Here is a 25762-nt window from a genome sequence, read left to right as displayed (position 1 = left end):
TGATGCTATTTATACTTGGATTATCTTTTGCATTTCTAAATTAGCTAACGTAAATTTAAGAAATATCCACATGTGGGCAAAGCACTAGTAAATCTATAGCTGAGATCAGTATTTAAATTTGGAGGCATAGTCAATAGCAGAGAAATTGGACAGAATGTTTTTACATTTCATTTTAATTAAAAAACAAAGGGGTTCCAATGTAATTTGAAGTACACGAAGTTCAGAACAATTTAGTCATGTTTCAATTTTTTTTGCCGACAAAATGTGTGCAGGATATTAATAAATGGCACCATAAATTTATACAAGGAATTCCTGCAGAAAGGATTTTAAAAACGGAGCAAAGGGTCATCCTCAAAAACTGTTAATACAGAAAAGCATTGTATTCTAGTGAAACTGCCTGTCCGCAATTGCTTATTAAATCCAAGCTTTAGAATGAGTCCAAGTTCCTATACTACTATCCTCCCTCCTCTACACCAAGGAGATTGACACTGTCTTAACAGTTTGGATTGTAATATGGAAAAGCTTAACAACTGCCTGAGCAGCACTTCGAAATTCTACAAGGAAGTATAAAGACATGCTAGCCCTTAAAATGAGCAGTCTTCAAGGCAGCCTACTGATGAAAGTCCCCCTGAGTGAGTAAAGATGCACTTAGTTCAGAAGGATACTGCAGATACTGAGTATTTATTATGACAGGCAATCCGGATTTAGAGAATAAAATCATCCTTCACCTCTGATGGTCTGGTTTTATAGCAGCTTTCCACGACTATTGCAGGGATTTCTACAGTAGACCACAATAAGGAACAGGATATCTATTCCCCAGGAATTAGAAAAGGAAAACATTTAAGAATTCATCCATGTGCTGCAGTAGAGCCTATAGCAGGACTGTCAGAATATACTTCTGTTGTCACAGCTGGGGAATGTATCCCTTTTTTTGCACCTCACAGATTCAGAAATCCCTGCACTTTTTCTATCAGATTATTTTAGCTAACACAAGTACATGAAAAGGGACTTAAGTGAATGAATATGAAGTAAAAACTGCTAAAGATGTCAAAGTGCAAAACTGAATACTTCAGGGTCAATCTCAGCTCTAAAAGGCTGCATCAAAACAGATATTGTGCAATTTCACATTATCTTTCATGCAATTTCCCAACATCATTTAGAAGGGAAATTAATTACTGTGATAACAATGTGTTATACTGGTTAAATTTAAAGTTCCAGGTGTAAAACAATGCTTAAGTTATATTTATAGTACTGCCTTTATTATGATACGATCTTTGAATATATCTACTACCTAGAATCACAGAATTTTTAAAACCAGTGTAGACTGCAATAAAAAAATCAGATTTCCTAAATAAAATAGGTTATAGAACTTCTTGCATTTGGTGTCACAGTTTTACTTCAATTAATTCTCTCCTTAGAAAAGCAAAAGCCTACTTAAAATTTATGATGACTGAAATTTCTACTCAAGACAGTTAACATCATATAGCCCTTCTCCTAGTCTAAATCTACAAAACTTTTGTTTTCAGAACTGCCTGACAGACTGAAAAGGCTATTAAATTCAGTGGTGTAAACACTTTTACAGACCATGAACAAACTACCTGTATTTTGTAGGTTTGGTTTCTTTATAATAATAAGCTAAGTGTGTATGTCGTCAAGCCCCTGAGTATATGCATGTTTTCCAACTCTTTAGTAATTCTTCTCTGTTCCTTCCCTGATCCATTTCCTTGAAGTATTAATTTCTTTTTTTCTGTTAGAATTAAATGTAGTAATTCAGCAACAATAGAGTAAACAATTTCTGACACACAGAACTTCCTTAAGTTTCTATATACATTTGTAGCATTTTAAAAATAAGCACTCAACTTCAATTTCATATTGAATTTATTATTACCATAACCCTCATGTTTTCCAGGTGCTGATTTTCAGATCAGTTTCCTATTCCGTAACTGTGGTGTACTTATTCATATGCATGGGACCCCACATTTAGCTAAACAGAAATATCACACAATGTTATTATTAGAAAACAGCCTGCAGAATGCTTTCAGCCAGATCTAATATGTAAGGACCCTTTTTCAGGCAGCATATTGCTTATGTGAGGTGTTTACTTACTGCTCTATTTCTCTGCGGTATCTCTCTTCTTCCTCTGCAGCCTTCTGGGAAATCTCCAGTTTTCTTCTATATAAGAGGAATTACGACACCATGACAAAAATATTATTTTCTGAGTAAGAGTTTGCACAAATTGCTTCAGCATATAGTTAGTAAAAGATACAGATGACAAGTACATATGCACTGGGGGAAAATGCTCCTTTTTAAAAGTTGTCTTTAAGATACCAAGAATTCAATATACTTTCATAGGAACCCTGAGGACGTTCATTATCAGCTGGATAACAAGGGCATATGACCTATTTAACTCTTTAAAACCCTGTCTCCTTCTGAGACAGTTCCGTAGCATGTTATTCTAAGAGGATAAAATTTGTAACTGTCCTACTAAAAATAAAGGAAGAGGGAATGGCATCATGAAAATAATTAACATCGCACTGAATCATAGGGGTATGACAGTCAGGGAACAAAGAGACCTTTCTACTCAAGATGTGTTTGCATGATATCAGCTCTGAAAACCCGGAACATCAAGAGCACCACAGGATAAGGATTTATGAACAGACTCCACAACAGCAAAATTAAGTTGATCTAAGTTGGGAATCTTCTCATAGTTGCTCCTGTCTTCCATCCCCTTTCCCAATCCAAGGTAAATTTTTCAGACTGTCCTATACAGTGCCCTTACAATCTCTCTTTCTCTTGCTGCTCTTTGATGATTTTGTTAGTCTCCAGTGCAAGCCGCTTCTGATGCATTAACTCCTGGCGTTCTTGCTCACGAAGACGTGCTTCTCTCTGCCTTTCTTCTTCAGTCATGAACAGCTCCTTTCCCTACAATCAGAACCACCACCCAAATCAGTGGTAAAAAGATATAATGAATGTAGTTCTTCTAGGAAATAATTCAAAAGCAATTACATACTAGCACATTTGCTATTTCCTCATATCACATTTTCTTGAGGCATGCTTTCTGGAAGACCCTGAAAGGTCTGACCACTTCATTCCAAAGAGCTACTCCAGTTTCAGTCTCAAAGTTACGATGTGCTAAATACCTCAGAAGAGGCATGCAACTATGAAGCCAGCACCAACAGCATAGGGATCATGCCAAAGATATGCTTAGTGTGTCACCCAGAAAAACTCTACATTATACTTTCCTGAAACTTTACTGAGCAATGTAATGCTACAGATCAGCACACTGCATGAATCCCAGTGTGGAAGACAACTATACAGTTACCGCATTTTAATGCTCTTGTGCCTGGCTGCTGTGGAAATGTAACATCATTCAGAGAACCCAAATACAGGGAATGTACATTGCCAAAAGGTTACATAGTTGATGTGCTTCAGTTTTTGTTCCCGTTCCGTTTGCTTTACAGTTAAGACACCAGCAATATTTTCTATTCAAGAAAGATATTTCCATGGTGCTATGTGTGGAACACTTTGATAGCATTCATGTAAGTTTCATTACTGGAATTAAAATCCCATGTTAATTAGGAAGCCAGGACTTTTCATGTCTCTAAGTCTCAAAGCAGACAGCTTGAACAAAAACAGGCAGCAAAGAATGCCTCTGCACCACAGTCTTTGCTGACCAAAAAACAGGAGTAGAGCAGCTGTTTCCTTTGGCAATCTCTTCTTCAGAACTAAAATGTGTATTAAGGAAAGGAGAGACATGCAAGGTGAAGTAGGGTAGAGCAGATTAATCATTTTAAGGATGCGACCTCCGTAGTACACACTTGAGTAATCCCTATTTTTTCTAACAGCTGATAACATATCTGGGAGTTGAAACTAAGTCCTTAGGATGCTGAGTTTCAGAAGCTGAATCAACTAGTCTGGAGCATTTGTTTAAATAACATCGACAACACCTTTAGACAACTGCATCTTTTGTTACTCTAAGAGTAGTTTAATTAAACCACAAATTCCTTAATTTAGCTGCACAGTACACATGAGCACTTAGAAGTAGCTTAATTGATTTCTTAAACCTTGTTTTCCCTATTTAATTCAATTGCAAGTCAATTAGAAAATACCATCTTTGATTAGTCTATGGAACTTCAGTATCCTCTTGTATATAGCTGTACTTTTTACTCTAAGAAGAATAAATGCAGTAAAAACATTATAACATTTAAAGTCACACAACTCAGTGGGAAGATTTAGTTAATTTCAGCTGACTTTAGATTAGGCCCTAAAGGCACATAGTTCTGTTGTACAGAAGAGTGGAAAAGGACAAATGGAACAATTTTCAATGTGTTGATACACTACAGAGATCAGATAAACAGTTACACAAGGAATTAATTTGGAATAAGTCTAAAACATCAGCTATTTAAGACAACAAATTAATTCACTACAATCCAATTCACCTTTCTTGTTTCAGCAGCTCTGTAGAACAGAAGCTCTCAAACGTGGGAAACCATTACAGTAAGGTTAATTTCCATTCCTTGTAAAGGGAATGGTTTTGCACTGGCCCACAGTCATGAAACTGTTTTATACTGAAAATACTGTGGATAGTTATCAGTAAAGTAATCAAAAGCCACTCATCGCTGCCCTGGTTTGACAGAATTTAATGATATAGACATCATAAAGAAATATAGCTTCACTTCTTATCTATTTATTTTTACCATTTATTTGCCCACATAGTAATTTTCACAAATGTTCTGCTTTTATAAATATACTACTTACAGCGCCTGCTACCACAGATATAGTCAAAGTACGACTACTTTTGAGCACTCTGACAGCCTGCAAATTAAAACAAACAAAAATCAGTCTGAATTAAGTGATAAAAGGCCTAAATATATATATATACATACACACAATGAAAAATGCTGGTTGTCTAGGGTAGAATTTCCGGAAGACCTACCTGAACTCAACAGGGTGGTAGGTATTCCAATCTCCAAACACCCATGTAGCATCCACAACCTCTTTGGTTAAGCAGCTCAGTATCAAACATATTTTTTCGCAGCCAGTAGAACCAGACACATGCTTAATAAGCTTACAACTATGAATTGAGGGAACTAGGAAGACTTGATCTTACCTCTTTATGATCCACATTAGAAAAGTCCACTCCATTTACCTCAACAATCTGATCACCAACCTAAAGGAGTTAATTCAGATTTTAGTACAGATGCTGAATTAGTACATACATTAGATGAAAACAAAGATATCTCGTTTCTAACATTCTAAATACAATAATCATAGGTATTACAGAGTACAAGGGGAACGGCCCATAAACTAGCCAGGCTGGCACATCCCTCTATATTAGCATTTCCTATTGCCACTGTTTGTGGCAATACTGTGCTTGATGGGCTATTGTTCTGACCCAGGAAGGCACTCTCATGTTCTTAAACTTTACGAAACTCACTTCATTTGAAATGTAACCTCAATGTATTTCTTTCCAATGGAAAAAAACCCCACAGCTAGTGACTTTACAGTGGCCCAGAATCCCTGAAGTACTAAATACCAAAGATCTCCTTGTGGTACCTACCTTGGAAGGTGGCATACTTACCTCTAAGCCCACCTCTGCTGAAAGAGAACCCGGCTTAACATTGCTGATAAAAATGCCTGGTTTTTGTGTTGGGCCACTGGAAATACTGATGTAATATAAAAAACAAACATTTATAGGGCAATATCTATACAGTAATACAGTGTAAATTCTTAGTTGATTTTTTTTCCCCCCACAATTTGTTTCCAGTTAAAGAATATTTTTGTGTTATTATCCTACTGTGAAACAAACAATGAAATCTGGGGGGAAAAAAAAACAGTACAATTGAATGGTGTTTTTCAGGATTATTTATTAGAAAGCAAGAAGGGTGTTTCAACTAGAGGCCAACACCTAGCCTGGAAACTTTAAGCTACAGTCTTAGTTGGGCCCAAAGACAGCAGTGATTTTTGTAGATAATATATCCAGCAGGTGATGGAACTACCCCTCCATGGTTTGTAAATTATTTTTTAAAACCTTTAGATCTTCCAAATAATATAAAAGAGAGAACTTATGCTTTAGAAAATATTCTGTGCAGTTCAATCTTGATAATGTCAATTACATATGTCTAAATGTAGAAGAAATCCTACCGTATCTTTATACCCCAAAACCTCCATAACTAGCTGCAAGGACATGACACTGAGAAGCATCTGTTCATATTTCTAAAAATCTAGCAAAGTCAACATTACTTTCAGGAACTGGATATAGCAGTGGATGGCTTCTCCATCACAGAAAGCACTCTAAGTTCAGGGAGTGAACCTGACAGTGGACAGTGCTGGAACTTGTTATGCCACAAAGCAGTATTTAAAAATATTTTGAAATGTAAAAGCATTTAAAAGATCCATTCCATGACAATTTGTATTATGTCACCTCCAGCCTGCTCTTACTTTTAAAATATTTTTTTGGTTTTAAGTCAGAACTTGTAACACAGGCATTTATGATTACATATTATTAGACAAAGGTGTGCCACAGATATCCTTCTGTTCCAGTTTGCCTTTCTAATGAAGGGTGGAAGTAACTGTCTTGGACATCTCACTTAACAAGACAGTGACATTAAATAAGAAACATGTACCCACCTGCATCCCATGCCTTTTGTACCAATCAAGCTAATGAAGACTTTCTTCTCTTTATTGTCTCTCCCTCCAGAAGAAGCAAGACCAGCAACACTGCCCTTTCCTTCCTAGAGGGGGATTGAAAAATGGAACAGATGTTACTCTGTGTGGAACTTGTATCAAAATTACCTCAGAACTTCATTAAGCCAGGATCAAACCCTGCCAACATCAAGATAAGATTCTTCAAAGGACCCACTGGAGAAGAATGTCAAGTAAAGTAATTTCAGTGGAGCTGCATGGCTGAGGTGAAAGACCGAACTTATCTTTCCATTTGGAGAAGATTGCTTAGCCAAACTTAGTCTTCGGAAAAGGATAAAGGAAAATTAGAGGAAAGTGATATGGCAAAATAATAATTCAGATGTTCCCTGGCAAAAGAGCTGGAAAAATACATGATAGTGCTGTTTAACTATTTCTTCCTGAAAGCAAAAAATGGTAATTGTGGTCTCTGTTTTCACTGCTGCAACCCATAGAAGTCATTTGCATTCATACCTGCCATTCCTCCACTAATACAGCTAAGATAAGCCAAATAGCCTGTATAAGATTTATACAGTAGAACTGTAGCTTGATAAGTTAATAAGCCAAACCAAAACAAAGTACCAACTGATGAGTAAAAGATATTTCATTTGTATCCTGCCCTTTCCTTACTTAATGATGCTTAGAATCATTTCACATCACAACAAATGTTTCTCCCACACCACTTGTAACGAGATATTGCATTACAGAAATACATACAATAACTTCTGTGATAAGGTCAGAGGAAAAAGTGTTTCAGAACCATTCGACATTTCCCAGAAGACATCTTAATAAAATATTTATCTCTTACCCCAGAGTCTGACACAAATTGGTCCACATATTGCCATTTAAGAGGTTCATCTGCTGAACTTGAAGGAAAAAGTAATTTAAATTAATGGGGACAAAATAAATGTGAATGTATTAAAGAAGCGACTTTGGAATGTGGCCTCCTATTTTGCATTCAATTTCCTTTGGATACCATCCACAACTACTTGTTTATTTTCCAGCTATTTAAATAGAACACACAAGTATACAATTGTTTAGGCTAGTAAAGCTGGACACACATAAAATTGAGAAAACCACCTCAAGTGAAACAATTTTGGGTAACTCTAAGACAGACTGTGAAAATAATCCAAACAACTTGAACAGCTTACATAAATGTCTATGAAGAGAGATACCTCCCACCATTAATGTTCAAAAAAATTGGAAGAGGATAATAAACTGAAAATCTTCTAAGTTCTGAAGAAATCCTCAAATATTACGTACAGTGGAGCTCTCTGTTAAGATAGGTGCACTGATAATGAAATGTCCAGGTAAAATGCATGAATAATAAGAAAATAGAATTTGGTTCATTTAAGTAGGCAACTGTCATAAAATCTGCTTGTTTATGACAAAGGACGTGACATTTTAATCAGCTACAGAGATGCCCATTCACATGTCTCAAATATACAGATAAACACAAAGGTTCTTCGGATACTGAAGAGGCAATGTGAAAATGAATCATCTAATCTGTTTTCAAATTAAATACCATTACCTTTTGACAGGTATCATGCCAATATCTGAAAAAGAAAAACATTTTGTTAAGTAACACTTTCTACAGATCACCAGCAATCTATTAACAGCAACCTTCAGTGATACAGGTGATTTTTTTATGTTACTTACGTCTTACTTTTATGGACACTATTTTCCTTGTACGAATGAGATTTATGACTTCTTCATGTGTGCACGATGAAATGGAATACCCATTTATACGAACTATCTCATCTCCAACCTAAAAGATGAAAGGGAGAAGAAAAAAATAAATTGTGAATTAACATTAAAAGGTTTTTAAGCAATGATGTAATCTGTCAATCATTTTGATGCAAAGGTTTGATAATGTTGACTCCCGAATACTTTTTCTATTTCAGGTAATGTCCAATCAAAATGCAACCCTGAGAGTTCACAGAACTTTTCTCATGAGCGTCAATAGCAATTTGTTATTAATCAATGAAACTTTGTGTGTCTCCTCACAAATATGCCTGGTTTCATGGCAGTATTTTCCCTAGGTAATGATTGCCTAGCATGTTCCACTTACAGACTAAAGTTTCAAGCTGCCACATTTCAGTTTAGGCTTGAGTTTTCCATGCTGGTATCTGCATCAAGCTGATTTCAAGTGTCAGCAAAGCTAAAGCACCTAGTTCTAAACAACAAAATTGGGGTGGAATGCACTGTCACACTTATTTAAAAAAAAAAAAATTAAGAAAAATCTACAATTACTTTGTTGAGAGGCTCTGTGCTTTGGAACTTAAAAGTTTTGAAAAGGTCCTTATACTACAAATCAAGATTTTAAAACATCTTCATTGGCAAAAAAGTTTAGGGGAAGAGGCAGGTTCATCATAACATGTTTGGTGAAAGTTACTTAATAAAAGACTCTGGCTATACTAGTTCTGATCTGGGGGGAACTTCCCTTTCATCCACTTGCTTTGGGTCTTCTGGTGCACCAGCCACTGGTACCAAGATCAGTTGTGAAACACTTTCAACTGCAGCTGCAGAAGATCAGAAGAGTTAAGCTCTTCCAGAATGCAGAAGGCACAGGAGACTCACCAGGAACACAAAAAGACGAGAAGCTTCATTCAGCCCTAACCACTAAGGTGGAGCAAAAAAAAAGACATTGTGCAAACCCCACTATCTGCTTATAGAACTAAAGACTCCATCGCAATATTCTCTACAATATTACAATAAATATATTAACTTCTAACATATTTGTTAAGACTGTGCCACCTTACATAACTCTGTGACCCTAACTTTTAAAAAAATATAACTTTTTTTTCTGAGCCTGATACTTCCATTCTCCTCCATAGAAACTTTCCAACTTTTCTGTCACTGGAAGGACAGAAGGTAATACCACCAGTCTTAGTCAGACTGAGCAGGTGATCTAGTTTAGCTACACAGACTAAATGACACAGCGTATCCAGTGTTTCCTCCATCACGCCAGCTTGATGGGAGTATCTGTGCTTGAAAAAAAGTGAAGTCACAGTTGAGCTCACTGAGGACTAGCTTCCTTGTACCTTGCTAACAGTTTTAAAGTTAAAAATGGGCATAGCTGGAGACTTCTCTGGCACTGCACAGCTCAGCACCAAAAGCCTAAATTTGCATCACCACATTTATGTGAGAGGAGGGAGTGGAATTGGAAGTAGGAATTCCTCAGTATGGCCTGTGTCTTAGAGACAGTCACATTAACACACACCTTGGGTGTCAGTACATTGGGCATGCCATCACCTTCTGCTTGTTTTTTGTAAGTATTATCAAATCTTCCTACTGTGATCTGTTCAGCTAGAAACCAACCAACCAACCAAGCAAACAAAACCCCCAAACAACCAACAAAAAAACCCAAACCCCAAGTAAATCCACTTATTCTCTTCACTTTTCACACACTTTTCTTCTTGGTCTAGGAAGTGCCATATCCTCTGCAACAGTATGCACAACTTTAACACTCCTCTACCAGCACAGCTCATGTAGCACGGTTTCCTCCCCACTGAACTTAAAGATTTTTATGTGACACAACACAGCACCAGAAGCCTACAAAAGCAAAGAGAATGCAGTACGTGACTGTCCTGCAGGAGAAAACACACTTGCAGAAAATGAACACGACTGTGGTCCCCAGCCCCAACCGGTGGGACTGCTGCTCCACCTGCTGGACACCCAAAAGTCCCACCCAGGGCAGTGGCCTGCGTGCAGCTTGCAGCACTCCTAAGAGCTTGACTGTTTCCATTTAAGCCAGTAAGATTTTTTAACATGATGTTTCATAAGAGCTGAAATAAGTCAGTACTGATGGTTTTTGAACATAAAACCTTTGGTAAAAATGCAGAATCGGACAAGGAAAAGTGGTTTAGTGTCACACACCTGACAGCTCTTACTATGAGGGAACACTCAAACTTATTCCAAACATTCCAAAACCATATCCACCACTCATCCACCCCACCGGGCCTGGCCACCATACCACTGCAGTCCTCCTTCCCCTGCAAATACAAACACCATATTTTCAGCTAGTCTAGAACAGTTCCATTGCCCTCAACACTTCAGGAAACCCACTGTAAACTATGCATTTTTAGGACTGGGACTAGCACTGGCAATGCAATTGTACTGCCAAGAAGCAAAATGCCTCGGAGGTAAGTCAGACTTACGGCACTGTGTGTAAAGACTCTCAGCCTATTTCCTGTTCTGCTGGTTATTCTAGGAAATGGCAGGAAAGCAAGCGGTGACTGCTTTTCAAAGGAAGCTTGAGTTCATCAGTAACAAAATGTTCAAAAAGCTTCCCCCATTCTCATCTCTGGCCTCTCTCTGGATTACTTGCTTGCAAAAATACCACAAGTTTGTGTATAACTACTTAGCCTCAAGTGCACAATCTTGACCTCATTTGATCTACCCGGACTTTTCTGTTGCTTTTACATATTTGTTGTTGGTGGGGCTTTTTGTTTGTCTTTAGTTCAAGATAACCTCTTTTATTCATATCTTTTGCATCATACAGGTTATAACAGACGATGGAGCCTGGGTTTGCACAAACCCAGCTTTTTAAAATAGTAACCTAACCTACTGTTATTAACTGCAATGTCTTAACATCCGGAAGCATCCCGGTTTTAGGACTGCAAATGGCAATTTACTTCTCTTTGCTGAGCTTCAGAAATGACACGAAAAGACAGTCTAGTATTCTTCACTCATCCTAATGACATTTGTATTACCGACTGACAATGTATCACTGATGGTGCTTTAGAAATACCACAATCTAGGCTGAACTACAGGAGACATATAGACGTGTAACAAACTGCTGTCCTTTAGAACATCCAAACAGCTTTACCCGCAAAAAAAAAAAAAAAAAAAAAAAAAAGTGTTCATACACTAAGGTAATTCGTAGGGGTTTTTTCATATGTTTTGTTACTTTTGTACTCATATCACTGTAAACTACCTTTTGAATCAAAAGCAGTAGGAAAAAGAGTCTGCAGGATTGAGCAGATTAAAACAGTGAAACTTATTCTGTTATATAGCAGTTTCCCCTTTCCCTGTCAAACAGGGAGATGACAGACTTCCAAAAGAAAAGCTGCAAGCCTAACTTTACCCAAGTAAAATGCCTATTATTTGTAACTTTTAACATGAGAAATATAATATTTAGCGCTTCCAGGAAACTGAAGGGTTTTTACATAACAACATCACAGTTTCAAATTTCTCATTTTGTATACTTCTTCCACTTTCATCATTCATACCAATCTCTACCTCTTGGTATTCAACAAAATCCCCATAGACATAAGAATCAGAAAGGGAGGCGGAGAGGGGGAGGTGAAGAACATTCTTCATGAAAGGCCAAAATACTTACTTGCCTTTTAGAGAACCTGCAATCAAAAAAAAAGAGTCAAAACTACAAATGCCTCAGTGAGGCTTCAGGACTATTCAGCCATTTTAATCTAACTTGGAAACTACTTCAGGAAGAAATCATGCAAAATGAATTGGATTGTGCTTTTTTTTTAAAAAAAAATAAGCAGCAGGACGTAAAACTGATGGCCTAATAGAAGATCATTATACTTTTCTCAGACAGCATTTTTGAGATAGAAAATGTGTAGAGATTTAGTTAAATAAAGCAAGTGGATGAAATTTCAGAAGCAGTTGACATTACTGTGAGACAGCAATTTAGAACAATGGACTGACTGTCAGCTCTTGTTATTCACTCGGGTTCAGAAAGTGCCTAGTGCCACCTATTCTGAAGGCACTTTAGGCTGAGCTTTAACACCACATATCAAAAAACATAAGTCAGACAGTTATATGAGCTGCAAAGCACCATCTGCTCATATTAATACATATAACCTAACCCTAAAAAATTCATAGTCAGCCTCAAGCGTATTTCTCCCTTATCGTCCCTACTTTGTTTGCCAAACTCTAACCATGTTCTGAGTTGCAGTACAATCCAGCCCAAAGATCCTCTACAATCCCATTCACTGTCACCAACATGTAGTACAATGACCTCGGTCCCAGAAAGCCAGAAAAACCTTTGTGTGTACCCAAAAAAAAAAAAAAAAAAAAAAAAAAGAATGGCATCCTTACAGTAGCCCAACAACTGAGGATAACTCCGTATCTATCCAACATGTCAAAATAGTCTGAAATGAGCAGAGAAGCTTGATGGTTTAAGACAGTGGCTATTAAGTACTTTATTTCTCAGCATCATTAATGCCTTGCAGTATTTTCCAGGAGATGTTTTCAAGAACCATAAGTAACTGGTCTTGGTCTTTTTCTCAATTTTCTAGCAGTGGAGGAAAGATGCAGCTGGAATCTCTCCACTGAGCTGATCACAATTCATGAACAACTCTTTTGTATACACTTCCCATTCTCACTCCATCATGTAGCACAACAAGGTACACAAGCTTTTGTAGCGCAAACCCTGGGAAGGTGCATCAACACCCTTTTCTGGAGATATCCACTAGCAAACCCCCTGTTTAAAAGTAGGCTACCAACACATCCAGCACAACATTTGTGGTGTCCTATACTACTCTCTCAATTCTAACTAAATACAGAATTTGTGGGGGTGTATTCCCTGAATTTATGGGTTTGTTCCAAGAAGGAGATTCTAAAAGCATCCAGGGAGCCAGTCATGCATCTGTCCAGAGCAGGCTGCCAGAAGATTAGACTAATTCCATGGTGATTCTGAATGGGATATATAGGTATGAACACTCAAAAAGGGCACGTGCATGGGTGCAAATATAGAAATTTTAGAAAGGTCTCTGCATGAATTATACAAACATGGAACCCTAATTTTGACTGCTTTGTCGACAGAGAACTTTTTTTTTCTTTTTATCTGAGAGAGCTGTGGGGTTACACTGAAGCATACCTATGAAACACACCAGTTTAATTAAACACTATAGTGAATCATGCCAGTCTAATACATTTGGGACTGGTGTTAAATATAATCCTTAAACATTGATACTTCCAACAACTACTCACACTCAACAAATTAAAATTAGCCGGGCATACTAGCCTTTCTACTTAGAAACACAGACCTTTAATACACCTTATCAGCTTTGAAAGCTCAGAAAGATGCAGACATTTGCCACAGCAACTGCTCAATACTCTCTTCACCAAGACATACGTACAAGAAATGACACATTCAAAAAACAGCAAAACCAAAAAATGCAAATTGCATAACTTCTGATTTAGAGAAAATGTGTTTCTATACATAATTATTTTTACCAACCTTGCTACAGTTCATATATCTAAAATTTAATCACTGAAAGCACAATTCTGTGCAGTACAAAATATACCAGAAACGGTTAAAAATAGATTCTTCCTTTTATGCACTTCCATTATGTAAACCAACCCCTCCACAATTTATACATGAAGTTCAAATACACTTTCTTACACAAATCATATCCGTGCAAGGCAGAATTAACATTTTTAGTATTTATATGCTCTGTTCTACATTTAATCAGAATTTGGCAACTTAAAACACTCTGCCACAGTCTAGTTAGAGATCTTTATTTCCATCTGTTTACATTTAATTATTGGAACTCATGAAGTATAAACACTGCAGAAAGCTATTTTATCTTCAGTAATTATCATATTCCAATGAAGAAAAGCTCTACCTACCATTAAAAATAGTGAAAATAACAGTTTTAATAACTTGATTCACCATTGGTATAATGGTATTTACTACAGCATTGATTCACACGTTTTATGAATTTTATTACGAGAGACAAAGAGCACCTTAGAAATAGCTGTTTCTAAATATTAAAGAACAATTCTTGTTTACTGTTTCCCTGATATTGTAGAATAAGGCTTTTTGCAGCACAGCAGCCATGAATGCAATTTTCTTACCTGAAGTCCAACATTGTCTGCCTGTCCTCCTTTAACTAACTGGGAGATGAAGAGGCCGCAGCTAAATTCCACTCCACCTCTCACACTGATTCCAAGTCCTTCAGGATGCAAACGATCCAATCTCACCTCTTTCAGCTTTCTGCAAAAATGGAAGATACTCAACTATTCACCTGCATAAAACTTTGTCGCAATAATGTCTTTTATACAAGTTATGCATTATTTTTCTCTTATAACATTTAGGCATAAAAAAGGCAAGCTGACTGAAGTTTGGAAGGATGTGTGAAAGCTAAAGCCATCAAATATTTTTCGTAAGAAAAGACATCTGCAACTATTGAAGTTTCCTACTTCTAGAGGGTTAGATCTGTAAGATTTCTTTTTTTTACTATTATTATTAAATGCAGGGAAAATGAGAAAAGATATTGTTTCAACTGGAAAGCACTGGTTTTTACTCCCTTACCCTGCTTTTACTAGATTAAACTACTTGGTAAACAATTTCAGGTAGCTCAAAACTGTACAAATATAGCAAAAGTAAAATAATTCTGCCCAGCTCTACAAAGGTGACTAATATTTTACTCAGAATTTATCTGAAAACTCAGTCAGTATTTCCTGCTGGTTCTGCATTCTCTTACCGTGATCTTTTGGGTGTAAGCTGATCGTATTCCACCTGGTGTTTTAATGGGATAAGTGGGCGAATGGCATCAAATAGAGGCAATCTGCTTGGTTCGTTAATCACAAGTTTCAGGTCCCCCACAAGTACTGGGAGATTCATAGATCTACAGAAACACGATGAGAAAACAAGCACAGGTAATCAACACACCAAGACAAAGCAGTGTTTAATAACATGCTGTACATTTGGCTTCAATATTTGTATATCCCTTCAACCTACTAAAAAAGTTATTTACACGGATGTTGATTTAACCAAAGCAAAATAACCTCTGAGAAAGCACGCCTTTTGCAAGCAAAGAGGAATAAAAGCTACCTGCTTCAAAATAACTGAAATCTATATATTGCCTTTATCTTTTAAGGTCACGCACATCATTTTTACAGATAACACCTTTCATTTCATTCTCAGAGCTGAAAAGATTTATGTAACCATTTGGAAATAACTTCCCAGATCAGATACACTTGCCTACTAGGCTTTTGTTTCCTCCCTAGTTAGGAATCCTTCTAAGTAGACCAAGGTTACAAGCTCCTTCCTTTCCTGAACTTAAGGGAGTGACAAATTGTTTTGATCCAGGAAAGAAATCACAGTACGCAGTAGCTTGAGCAGACTTGGTTTAAGTCTCAGATTTTTTTTCAAATCAAAATTGAAGGTCCATCAACCAATAATAATTAAAAAAAATTTAAAATCTACAGAAGTTAAATGGCTGTGAACATCTGTTTTATGAGAACTATTAAAAGTAATCTCCTTGATATTGTCAGCACTGAGATAGCTATAGGTCTAGAAAACGTACTTTGTTGCAAGAGCAGAAGGAACAGCTCCCTAGGGTGCAGTGGACCTATTCCTACACACCATCCAGATAAACTTAGTCTATATTATCTGCTGTTCTCTCTCTCATAATTTGCACTTCCTGGCATACAATATTTCTGAGGCATATGCAATGAAAACACAGATCAGGAATGCATATTATGTGGGATTAGAGGTCAAATACTTTTGGAAATGCTGTTCACAGTGAAGCAGACATTAAACATTAACTCCAACAGCAATTGCACATAATTTTGCCCTGGAATACTTTATAATGTATTCCAAAAAAGCAACACATTATCAACATATGTTCACAAAGATACTGGAAATTTTGTTCAAGTCATTGCAATTTTGGAAATTGAAGAAAAGTTACTATATGCATTGTTAATTTTGTAACTGCAAGAAGATTTTAAATAATTCAGAGCTACTGAATCAACTGGCTTTCTAAACAGGCTTTATGAATGGAGAAGCAATTAGACAGACCTGAGTGAAACTGAATCAGATATGCAGCTGAATACACCCATAACTATAGCTCAGTGCAAACATCTGATGGAAACATCTACATTTCAGTCAGCTGAGATGCTATTATGAATGGAAACAATGTCTATCAGAGTCACTTGTCTATGATGAGTGGAAAATACATTCTCATCTTCTTTGAAAAACAATGGATCAGAGGCTGATCTCATTTGCAATGATACAGGTCCTAAGCAACCGTGGTTTAAATCAGTTCAGTAAAAGGATTGGTAATATGCCTATCACCTTACCTTTTTTCTCCCCATTATGTTGTAATAAGCCAGAGTTGTTAAACATGGCAAACAGATTCCCAGACTAAATTTTTTCAGCCTTCAGATAAAGCAGTTGCAAATAAATTCTTAGCTGTATAATTAGAAAAAACTTTGAAAAGCAAACTCAATGAAAGCCTCTTTTGAAAATAAATAAGCATTACTTGGAAATACTAATGAATTTGATTAATGCTCTCTTCCTGTTTCCTCAGAACAGTTTTTATCATCCAGGTGACTTTTTTCTCCCCAATAAGAACCACCAAATTCTTCTACAAAACTGCCAGTCATAAACCAAAGTAACTCTATGGCTGATTACAGATGCTCCTTCCCTGTCTGCAGGCTATGCTGTAGAAATATAAGACTTCACTAAACAGGATAAAAACTATTACTTCAACTACTTATCTAGTAGCATAGAGAAAGACACTTAAAATCTTGAATATTCACTCTTTACATTTAAAAAGCATTAATAAAATCCTAGAGAAACATATATAAAGCTAGATCTTACTGGTGGTACATCCGCAGCACATCATAAAGGTAGTCCTTCTCCGCTTCATTGTCAATTAGTAGATTAACCTGGAAGTCGAAGGACATTATTGTAAATCTCTGACTAAATAGCCACAAATGTTGAACATAGAAGACTGACAAATTCTTAAGCCATAGAGCAAATATTTCAACAGGGAAAGACTTCTTTTGGGGGGTTTCAGAGATAAACACAGTTTTGCAACACAGCATTACCTCACAGTGTCAAACTTGTAACAAGATTCTAAAGTTAGTATTATAACAATTGGACAACATGGTAAATACTGACATATTCTGTATGCTAGATTTCCCCTCAGCAGTAATATTATTACAATAATATCATATTTACCTTACCTGATAATCACTGTACTGTTGAATAAATGTTTTCAGAAACCTTTTTGGCCATTCATTAATATAGCACATGCTGTCACAGATAAAACTACCACACTGAGGTGATTATAATCTATGTTCTGTTGTCCAAACCACTGATTTCAGCATCTCACTTCTAACATTACGCAAACTGCTACACTTCTCTTCCTCTTTGCTCCAGCTCCTAACTGACAGAATTTGCTAATTAATCTTTCCTCCCCCACTAATAGTACGTTTACTTAAACCAGTGTCAGATTACTATGCCTGCTCTTGGATAATTACAGTAAAATAAAACAAACAAACAACAACAAAAAAAAAAAAAAATCCCAAGAATTCTCATATGTTGAGTTTAATTTATATTCAGTGATAGGAAGACCCCCCACTGATCTTACTTTTAGTTAGAGGACATGTCACATTAGTTCTACATTTGGACAAGCTTAATGTTTAGGAAAACAATTTACATCTGACCTAAAGGCTAATATTACTGTGACGTGATGTCTGAGGACCAATTTGCATACTTAAAGAAAGGCCATTTCTTTCTAGGTTTCCAACAGTTCTTATTATATTTTAAACTAAATACATGCTTCATATTCACTTTGTTCCTTCTGGGTCTCTAAAGCCAGCAAGACTCCACATACAGGTTGTTTCTTATTACTTGTCTCCTCTGGAAAAAGACACTTTCAAAAAGCTACATGCAGGACAAGACTGCCTGACAGCAATACTAGCGAGTAAACCAATTTATTCATAGTGAATTTCAAAACACAGAAGAGAAAGTCTGCCTTAAAAGGAAATAAAATAGTTGTAATCAAAACTGACTGGTTCACCAATACTGTATATAGACTCAAGGCAAGGTGATACATGTAAAACTAAGTCCAACACCCATTTTCCCCTTCTCCATCAGGAAAAATACAACATATAAGTCAGCTTTGGTTCTGCTATACAGAACTTAGTCTCTAGTGTCAGCTAAGGTACTGTATGAACAGTGTCTCACGAAGAACATCAAATGTTTAAGCGTATCAGCCCTACACAGCAAAGAACAAAATCATCATCTCTTCTCCTGATTAGGAAAGCAACCAGTAACAACATTACATTTTACCCCTGATATGCTAGCTGATGGACATATCTCTACTCCCTCTCAGGAACTGGAAGGCTACATCTAGATTCTGCCATTTTTTCCCTCAAGAAACATTCAATCTTCCTGCTTGATTCCTGCACTTCTCACCCTGCACCAGCAACTTCTTCACCCCCTGACAAAAACAATCACTCAAGTGACTTCTTATATATACAGAATGCTACAGCTGGGTTAATTTTCCTAGGACATTTCTGTAACTAGGTCATTCTTTTCCTGCTGGCTTCTATTCCATCAATTACCATTTCCTTGTAGCCACCTGCATCTCTTATAGTTTTCCTAATTCATTAGCTGCTTGGGACAGAGTCTTAGCATAGACATACACTTTATCTAGGCTTATCACCAGCTTTTAAGAGCTGACCCTACTTTCATAAATTCTAAAAGATCATGCCTCTGCATGTTATGGGAAAAGAAAACAACAAACCAAAACAAACCATCAGTGGTGACATGTTGTAACTTGGATCAGAGAAGTATTTTAGTATCTATTTCTTGAGAAAATAATTGTGGAGTTACGGGATAGATGATTTCACAGCTTTTAATCCAAGAATATTGAAAAAAAAAATCTGGACACAGTCCTGGGCAGACTGCTTTACATGCCCCTGTTTCAGCAGAGGAGTTGGAGCAGATGACCTCCAGAAGTCACTTCCAACCTCAACCTTTCTGTGATTATTTAAGGGTATCTTCATATTAGTTGTATAACTTACAATCCTAGAACACAAAAAATTGCTTATGCTCTGTTTCTCACTGTATAAATTGCATTGCTTTTCATAGAAATAAATGAGTCATCACAGAAATTGCACCTGCACACAAAAGAAAAGTAAGATCTGGCAACAACTCTATGAAAGCTTATTCAGTAGAATAGAAGTCGTGGGGAAAAAAAAAGCACTTTTTGGAGTGGACAAAGTTCAGGTTACAGTAATGCACTACTGTAGCACTAGCCCAATCTGTCAGTTTTCAAAGAATAATATAAAGGTGTATTTAAGCTACACAGCCTTTGAAAAACTATTCAGAGAAATTGAAGAACTAGCCAATTTATTTGCATATATTAAATATTTTGCATTGCTGCTTGGTTGCTAGGGAGAACTGATTAAAATTACTAAGAAAAACAAATAATAAAATGGCAAGTAATTGAGGAAACTCAGATCCTGTGGCTGAGCATTTTCACTGGTTTGACAATGAAAAAGTAAGTATCCAAGACATTAAAATTACCACAAAGGCCATCAGAAGCAGGATAATACAAAATAATTTAAAGGAAAGACCTGTTCCAGTATCCTCTAATTCAGATAGATAAAGGTTTTACTCAGATATGCATCCTACTAATTTGTGACAACATGTGCTTATAATAAGTCTTTTGTTATCAGGGGTGGGACTAGATTGATTTATGAATTACAGCAGCAATAAAAGGGAAAAGGTTTAAAGTTCAAGATGGTAATCATCTCCCTAGGAACCAGAGTCTTTATAGATACGTTGCACAACCCACTTTGAGTTATACAGTAATAGGCAGCAAGACAGAAATACTCGCTAGATGGCTGGAGTCATCACTATGGACTATCCAATTCCTTAATGCTTTTGAACTTCAGTTTGTCATATAGCTGGGTTTGTTTTTTGGTTGTTTTTTTTTTTTGTTTTTGTTTTTTTTTGTTTTGTTTTGTTTGTTTTGCAGCCACTCTACGTCATCCTAACAATACTTTAGTTAATGGGTTCATTACCAGGTGATACTTCTATAAAACACATTACACCACTTCGAAAAAATTCCATTCTCAAGATGACAAAAAAAAAAAAAATCCAACAAAACCACCAGTCTCCTCCATAAAAAAAAAAAAAAGCCCCACAAAACTGTACTGAAAACTTTAGTCTGAGAGAGTCCTAAATGGCTGTGAAAAAACATAAACACATAAACCACTTCCCCCCTCCTTTCCTTAAAGACAGCTTTCTGAGCTTACTTTGCTCACACAATTTTGAGCTCCGCTGAGCACTTATTTAATTGGGTAAATGACAAAATTACGTGCCAGGCAGACTGAGTCGCTCCACGCATCAAGTGCATTTGCACATGACTGCACATGCACAATTGCACGCGTGAATGTTAAGGTGGAGCTGAAGTCTTCCGAGCACCGGCTGAACTGCCTGGGCCTCGACTCCAGCACCTGCACCTTCACCTCCCCTGTACTGGACCGGGTGCCACATTTCCAACACAGCATTAAAATAAATTATATCCAGCCCTGAAAATGCTCATGCACCGGGAAATGTTCTTCCTCTTCTCTCCCTCCCTGCTCGAGGGTTTCAAGTTGTACAGCCACCCTCTCACAGGAGGCTGCCATCCGCCTCCCCGCGCCATTGGCACGGCAGCGTAAGTTCCCCGAGCCTCTCCTTTCCCGTCGCTCACTCCGGTACAGAGCCAGCGTTCAAATTCGGGCAGTGTCGGCAGCACGCCCCGGGCCCTCCTGGTGCTAAGAGCCGTGCCCCAGCCCAGCGCTTCGCTTCGCCTCACCCCAGCCCTGAGGGAGCAGCTCTGCCCGTAGCCAGCGCTCGCCCTGTGAAGCCACCACGGGTGTCCGTGGGCTCCGCTCTCTTACCTTGTGCCGGAACTCACGGGCGACCCGGCGCTCCATGGTGCGCGGGTGCGGGAGCTGCGCAGGGTGCGGGCGCTGCGCGGGGCGGCTGCGCCGGCGAGGCCGCGCCCCGGGGCGGTGGGAGGCGCGCCCGCCGCCGGTCCCGTGCCGAGCCGCGTTAGCAGTGCGAGCCGCCGGGCAGCGATAACCTTGCTGCGACCCCAGGCTGTGGTTGTTTAAGGCCACAGCAAAAAGGAAAGAAAAGGGAAAAGAGAAAAGCTCCCCCGCCGCGTGTGTGTGGTACCTGGCCTTTTCTCTGGGCTGATTTATACAACTGGTGCGCCTCATAGGGCACAGGGCTCACATCCAAAATTCTCGTGTGTTTGTAGGTATGTCACTAGCCCTACTAGTTAAGAAAAGCACGAAGATATGAACTTTAAAGCATACTGACACCCGGAGGGGGAAGGAGGAAAAAAAAAAAAGATAATTTGCTTCAATAAATTGCATTACTGCAAATAATCTAGTTATTTTATTTTTAGGTAAGCAGGGTGAATCTGACTTATCACTGCATAAGTGATGTCCACCAGCCTTTCCCATTAACAGAGTATTGTTGCATACATATGTCGCTTCTGACATGCCTACAGTGAGTAACTATGTAGCAATCAAGCTCAGAGCACCTGAAAACCAGCCTATTTCAGACTAATCCCTTTGAGGATATTTCATCTTCTCCCACTTTTCCTACTGCAGTACACAATAATAAAGACTTCTGCTATTGATGCTGGAAGCAAATGGAGGAGACCTGCTAATGTATGTCTCAGTTTCTCCGCAGAATCACCTTTACTCTCATAACTCGGAGAGAAAGGGGTTTATGTAAGCACAGTAGCAGAAACTTGTGTATATAAAGGCATGATTAAGAAATTTCATACGGCCAAATAAAACTGGAATCTTGTGTGATAATCTTTGTAAGCCGCACCAGCTCCTGCAGAAATTGCTCTTATTCCTTTCAGAGGATGACTTTGCTGTACAGGAACATTTCAATGGTATGGACACTATCCATTTGTCAGATCAGGTGGCAGGAAGAAGAAAGGAATGCATTTTAAGCCTGTGTACAAATATAAAAACTGTTTTCAGGAAACAATTTCCTTTTAGAAGGGCAACTAGTAGTACACAAATAATTTGTCTTCTACCCAAGTTCCGGCACTACACAATATTGAAAAGCTTCTATGGAAGCATTAGACACACAGCTATAGAATGTCTCCCTGCATATGCAAAATTGTCTTATATTTGAAAAGAGAAGCAAGGAGATAAAATTTAAATGACACATAATATACTATGTTTCCTCTAAATTTACATATAGGTTGTAACAGTCATTGATATCTATCAATCATTTCTAGAAGACTTTACAAAATAGATCTTTTATAAGCTGAAAGTTATGTTCATTTGAAGGAAAGTAACTTTTTTATTCATACAGATAATTTTCCCAGGAGTCAGAAACTCCTCCACATAGTAAAATACTGTGGAATTACATTCATTTGGTGATGTGAAAAGCGCTCTGAATCGTCAGGTGAAGGACAAACCACAGAAAGGCTAATGAACTTGGCGGGCTGTTAGTCTGCTCTGTTACATGAACTCCTGTGCTCCACTGTGCATAAACACAAAGCAAACAAACCCACAAAGCTATCCGATGCTCCAAAATGGGAAGTTTGATAATCAGTTAATTTTTGAGATGGTTCTTAAGTTTCCATTACTTCAAATACGGCATAATAAAAGATGGTACAATTTTGACTGTTTATTAGTTTTGGATAATGAAATCTTTTATAGCAAGAAATCAAATTGGCTTTAAACTAGTTTCAGAAATTGTTTGCTACTTGTGGCATTAAGGGATAATGAATAAAGTGGGCAGCCCATTTAGTAGGCAGAGACGTACATTAAAATACGTGTTGTGTAAACTGATTCCTGTTGCATTCGATCTACTTTCATTAATGTAAGCTGGATCAGAGAAAGTGCACCAAAGCCAAGGGCATGGTGCGTTCAGAATAGATGGGCTCTGCTGCAGGCTGAGGCTAACTCATAATTCTAGAAATCTGTTTGGGGTTATTGGGAAAAGGCTGTGCTGAACTTAAAGAATATCTTTTCTGTCTTGCATTCTTTTCTCTCATACACATTCTCCCTCCAACATTTACAGGAGAGAACAGCATTCTCAGTGAAAACATCACTAGTTTTCCATCATTTCATTAGAAATGAAACACTTGTTGCAGCAAGAAACACAATCCACAGGGACAAATTACAAAGGCAGAAAAAAGATCTTTTTAATGACTTACTGTTAACAGACTTCTCAAAGCAGTCAGAAAAGGCCCCTTTTCATTTGAGACAGTTTCTCACCTGGTATGGGCAGCTTCTAAAGCTTCTGTTATAAGATATGCAAACCCGAAGAATGATGGAGAGAGAGGCAGTAGCAGATGGGAAAAGGAAAAGAACAGAAAAAAGGTAACAGTGACAGGAAGAGAGAAAAGGGAATAAAAGTAATGGAAGGAAACAAATATGATCATGAGGAGAAAAAAAATAATAAAAAAAAAATAATACGCAGAAACCTGGGGGGGGGGGGGGAGGGGGAGAGAGGGGGTCGTCTACAGGGAGCTCCAAATTCAAGGGTGTGAGTTTATCGTGAAAAAAAGTTATCAGGAGCCATGGAAATAACCCACACACATTTGCGGCATACTGCATTGAGTTCATGCCTTACTCGTGCCTTCCATTACTTAAGTTCTGGCACCTCTTTCAGTGGGCTGGGGTCAGCACTCCTTGTTAAGCATCGACAACGTTTACTGCATCTCAGAACAAGCGGGCAGCTCTCAGTCGTGCAAAATTCCTGGGAGCAAAGGGGAAGCCCCGGGTTTGCTCGCGATAGAAGGGAGGTGCAGCCTGGCACTGCACACCGCCGCGGAGACTTCGGCTCCTGCTGGCAAGTCGTGGCACTTGTCGTATCCTAAACCCGAGAAAGATGGAAGACTAAGAATAAATACGAGGAGTCAGCACCCGGCGCGGTTGGTTAGGGAGCAGTGCTGATAAGGATAGGGCCGGGGCTATGTTGCGGGGCTAGGGGCGGTGTTCGGGGCGGGTGCTCGGGGCGGAGGGCGGGCGGGTGGCTGATAAACCTCTTGGCCGCCCCGCATGAGAGGGCGGGATGAGTCCAAGGTGTGGGTAGAGATCGGCACTGAAAGCTCGAGTTCTGTAGAAAGCCGCTGCCGTCCGCCCGTATGGACACCCGGCTCCTCCTCGGGGCGCTGCTGTGCGCCTGCCTAGTGGGTGAGCCTCCCGCCGGGCTGGGCGCGGGCGTGGAGTGGGAGAAGAGGACAGGGCAAGGCAGTGCCGGGCATCACTAACCTGCTACTATTGCCTTCTAGCCCTGTATCCGAGGGGCGCCCGGGCGCAGCTCCCTGCCAGCGGGCACATACCCCTTCCCAGGTAAGAGCTCGCCAGGGCACAGCGAGGTGTGCGGCTGGCAGACCTCAGGCGGGCCGGGTGGGGCGGTCTGTCCGGGCTGACCAAACTATGCCTTGTTCTCCTGCCCTCAGCCAAGGCAGCGCCGCGGGACCTCGAAGAGAGGACGGCCTCGCCGCGGCGACGCAGGTATGGAGCACGGGCCGGGAGGTGCGAGGGGCAGCTAGCCGCCATGGCGCGTCTGAGCGCTGTGGGGTCTCCTTGGGGAGACGAAGTTGCCGGGGCGTGCGGCTTTTCTCTGAGGAAGCCCCCGGGAGAAGAGCTGCCCCTTCCCGCGGTCCGCTCCCTCGGGCTGCGGTGCGACCAGGGCTGATGAGGCGGCGCAGTTCGGCCGCTCGTGCCGAAGTTGTGTGCCTGGCTTTCCCGCCCTGCGCCGCCGCCCGGCGAGACCCGTTTGAGGGGTGGCTGGCGTCAGGATAACGTGATTCTCGTGTCTTACCTGAGTATCGGTACGTTACCGTGAAGCCATCAGTATATCTGATGGCGGTTCTTTGTGAGTCTTTAGGACTTGTCCTTCAAACAGTGTCGAACGTGTATTTTATCTTGGCCAGAAAGAGGCTTGGGTTGGAAGGGACCTTAAGGATCATCTAGTTCCAACCCCTTGCCATGGGCTGGGACAGCCAGCCTGGCCCTGGACACTGCCAGGGCATCCAGAACTTCTCTGAGCAACCTGTTCCAGTGTCTCACCACCCTCATAGTGTCAGTCATGTATGAAAGGAAACGGGATTTAAAGTGTTTAAGCAGTGAGGGAATATGGTAGCTAGACCTTCAGCTCGTTCAAAAATAGTTGCATGTAAACATGGAGCATCCTTGCTCCAAGGGAAGCTGGGGTCTGGTCTGGCTTATGCAGCAATAATTGCTTCATGGGAGCCTTTTCACTTCTCAGTAAATGAGCTGGCAGTATCAGATCGCTACAATTCAGTACTGGGTTTTGGATGTG

At 39.1% G+C, this 25762-nt stretch overlaps 2 protein-coding genes across 4 annotated transcripts in view; one reads left to right on the top strand and one right to left on the bottom strand.

Moving 5' to 3' along the window:
• The window catches only part of USH1C (USH1 protein network component harmonin), a 48457-nt gene extending 26980 nt beyond the window's left edge, over nt 1–21477 (bottom strand). For 2 of the 3 annotated variants that reach the window (XM_030484147.1, XM_030484149.1), the window contains exons 1-13: nt 21349–21440; nt 17264–17331; nt 15141–15284; nt 14512–14650; nt 8341–8449; nt 8213–8237; nt 7490–7547; nt 6631–6734; nt 5582–5666; nt 5111–5170; nt 4759–4815; nt 2780–2922; nt 2107–2172 (exon numbers count right to left, since the gene is read on the bottom strand). In XM_030484147.1, the coding sequence (XP_030340007.1) occupies nt 2107–2172; nt 2780–2922; nt 4759–4815; nt 5111–5170; nt 5582–5666; nt 6631–6734; nt 7490–7547; nt 8213–8237; nt 8341–8449; nt 14512–14650; nt 15141–15284; nt 17264–17331; nt 21349–21384 (1094 nt within the window). In that variant the 5' untranslated portion in view covers nt 21385–21440. Of the gene's footprint in view, nt 1–2106; nt 2173–2779; nt 2923–4758; nt 4816–5110; nt 5171–5581; nt 5667–6630; nt 6735–7489; nt 7548–8212; nt 8238–8340; nt 8450–14511; nt 14651–15140; nt 15285–17263; nt 17332–21348 lie in introns of all 3 variants that reach the window. The other variant, XM_030484146.1, reaches the window with a different exon arrangement.
• A 3101-nt stretch (nt 21478–24578) lies between these two features.
• The window catches only part of OTOG (otogelin), a 95035-nt gene continuing 93851 nt past the window's right edge, over nt 24579–25762 (top strand). Inside the window, exons 1-3 of the mRNA XM_030482746.1 lie at nt 24579–24627; nt 24726–24786; nt 24897–24951. Coding sequence (XP_030338606.1) covers nt 24579–24627; nt 24726–24786; nt 24897–24951 — 165 coding nt within the window. The remainder of the gene's footprint in view (nt 24628–24725; nt 24787–24896; nt 24952–25762) is intronic.

Source organism: Strigops habroptila, chromosome 4 (assembly GCF_004027225.2).
Source record: "Strigops habroptila isolate Jane chromosome 4, bStrHab1.2.pri, whole genome shotgun sequence".
In the NCBI taxonomy this organism is placed as follows: Eukaryota; Metazoa; Chordata; class Aves; order Psittaciformes; family Psittacidae; genus Strigops; species Strigops habroptila.
Note: the sequence above shows the minus strand (reverse complement) of the source record. Positions and strands in the feature narration are given on the sequence as shown.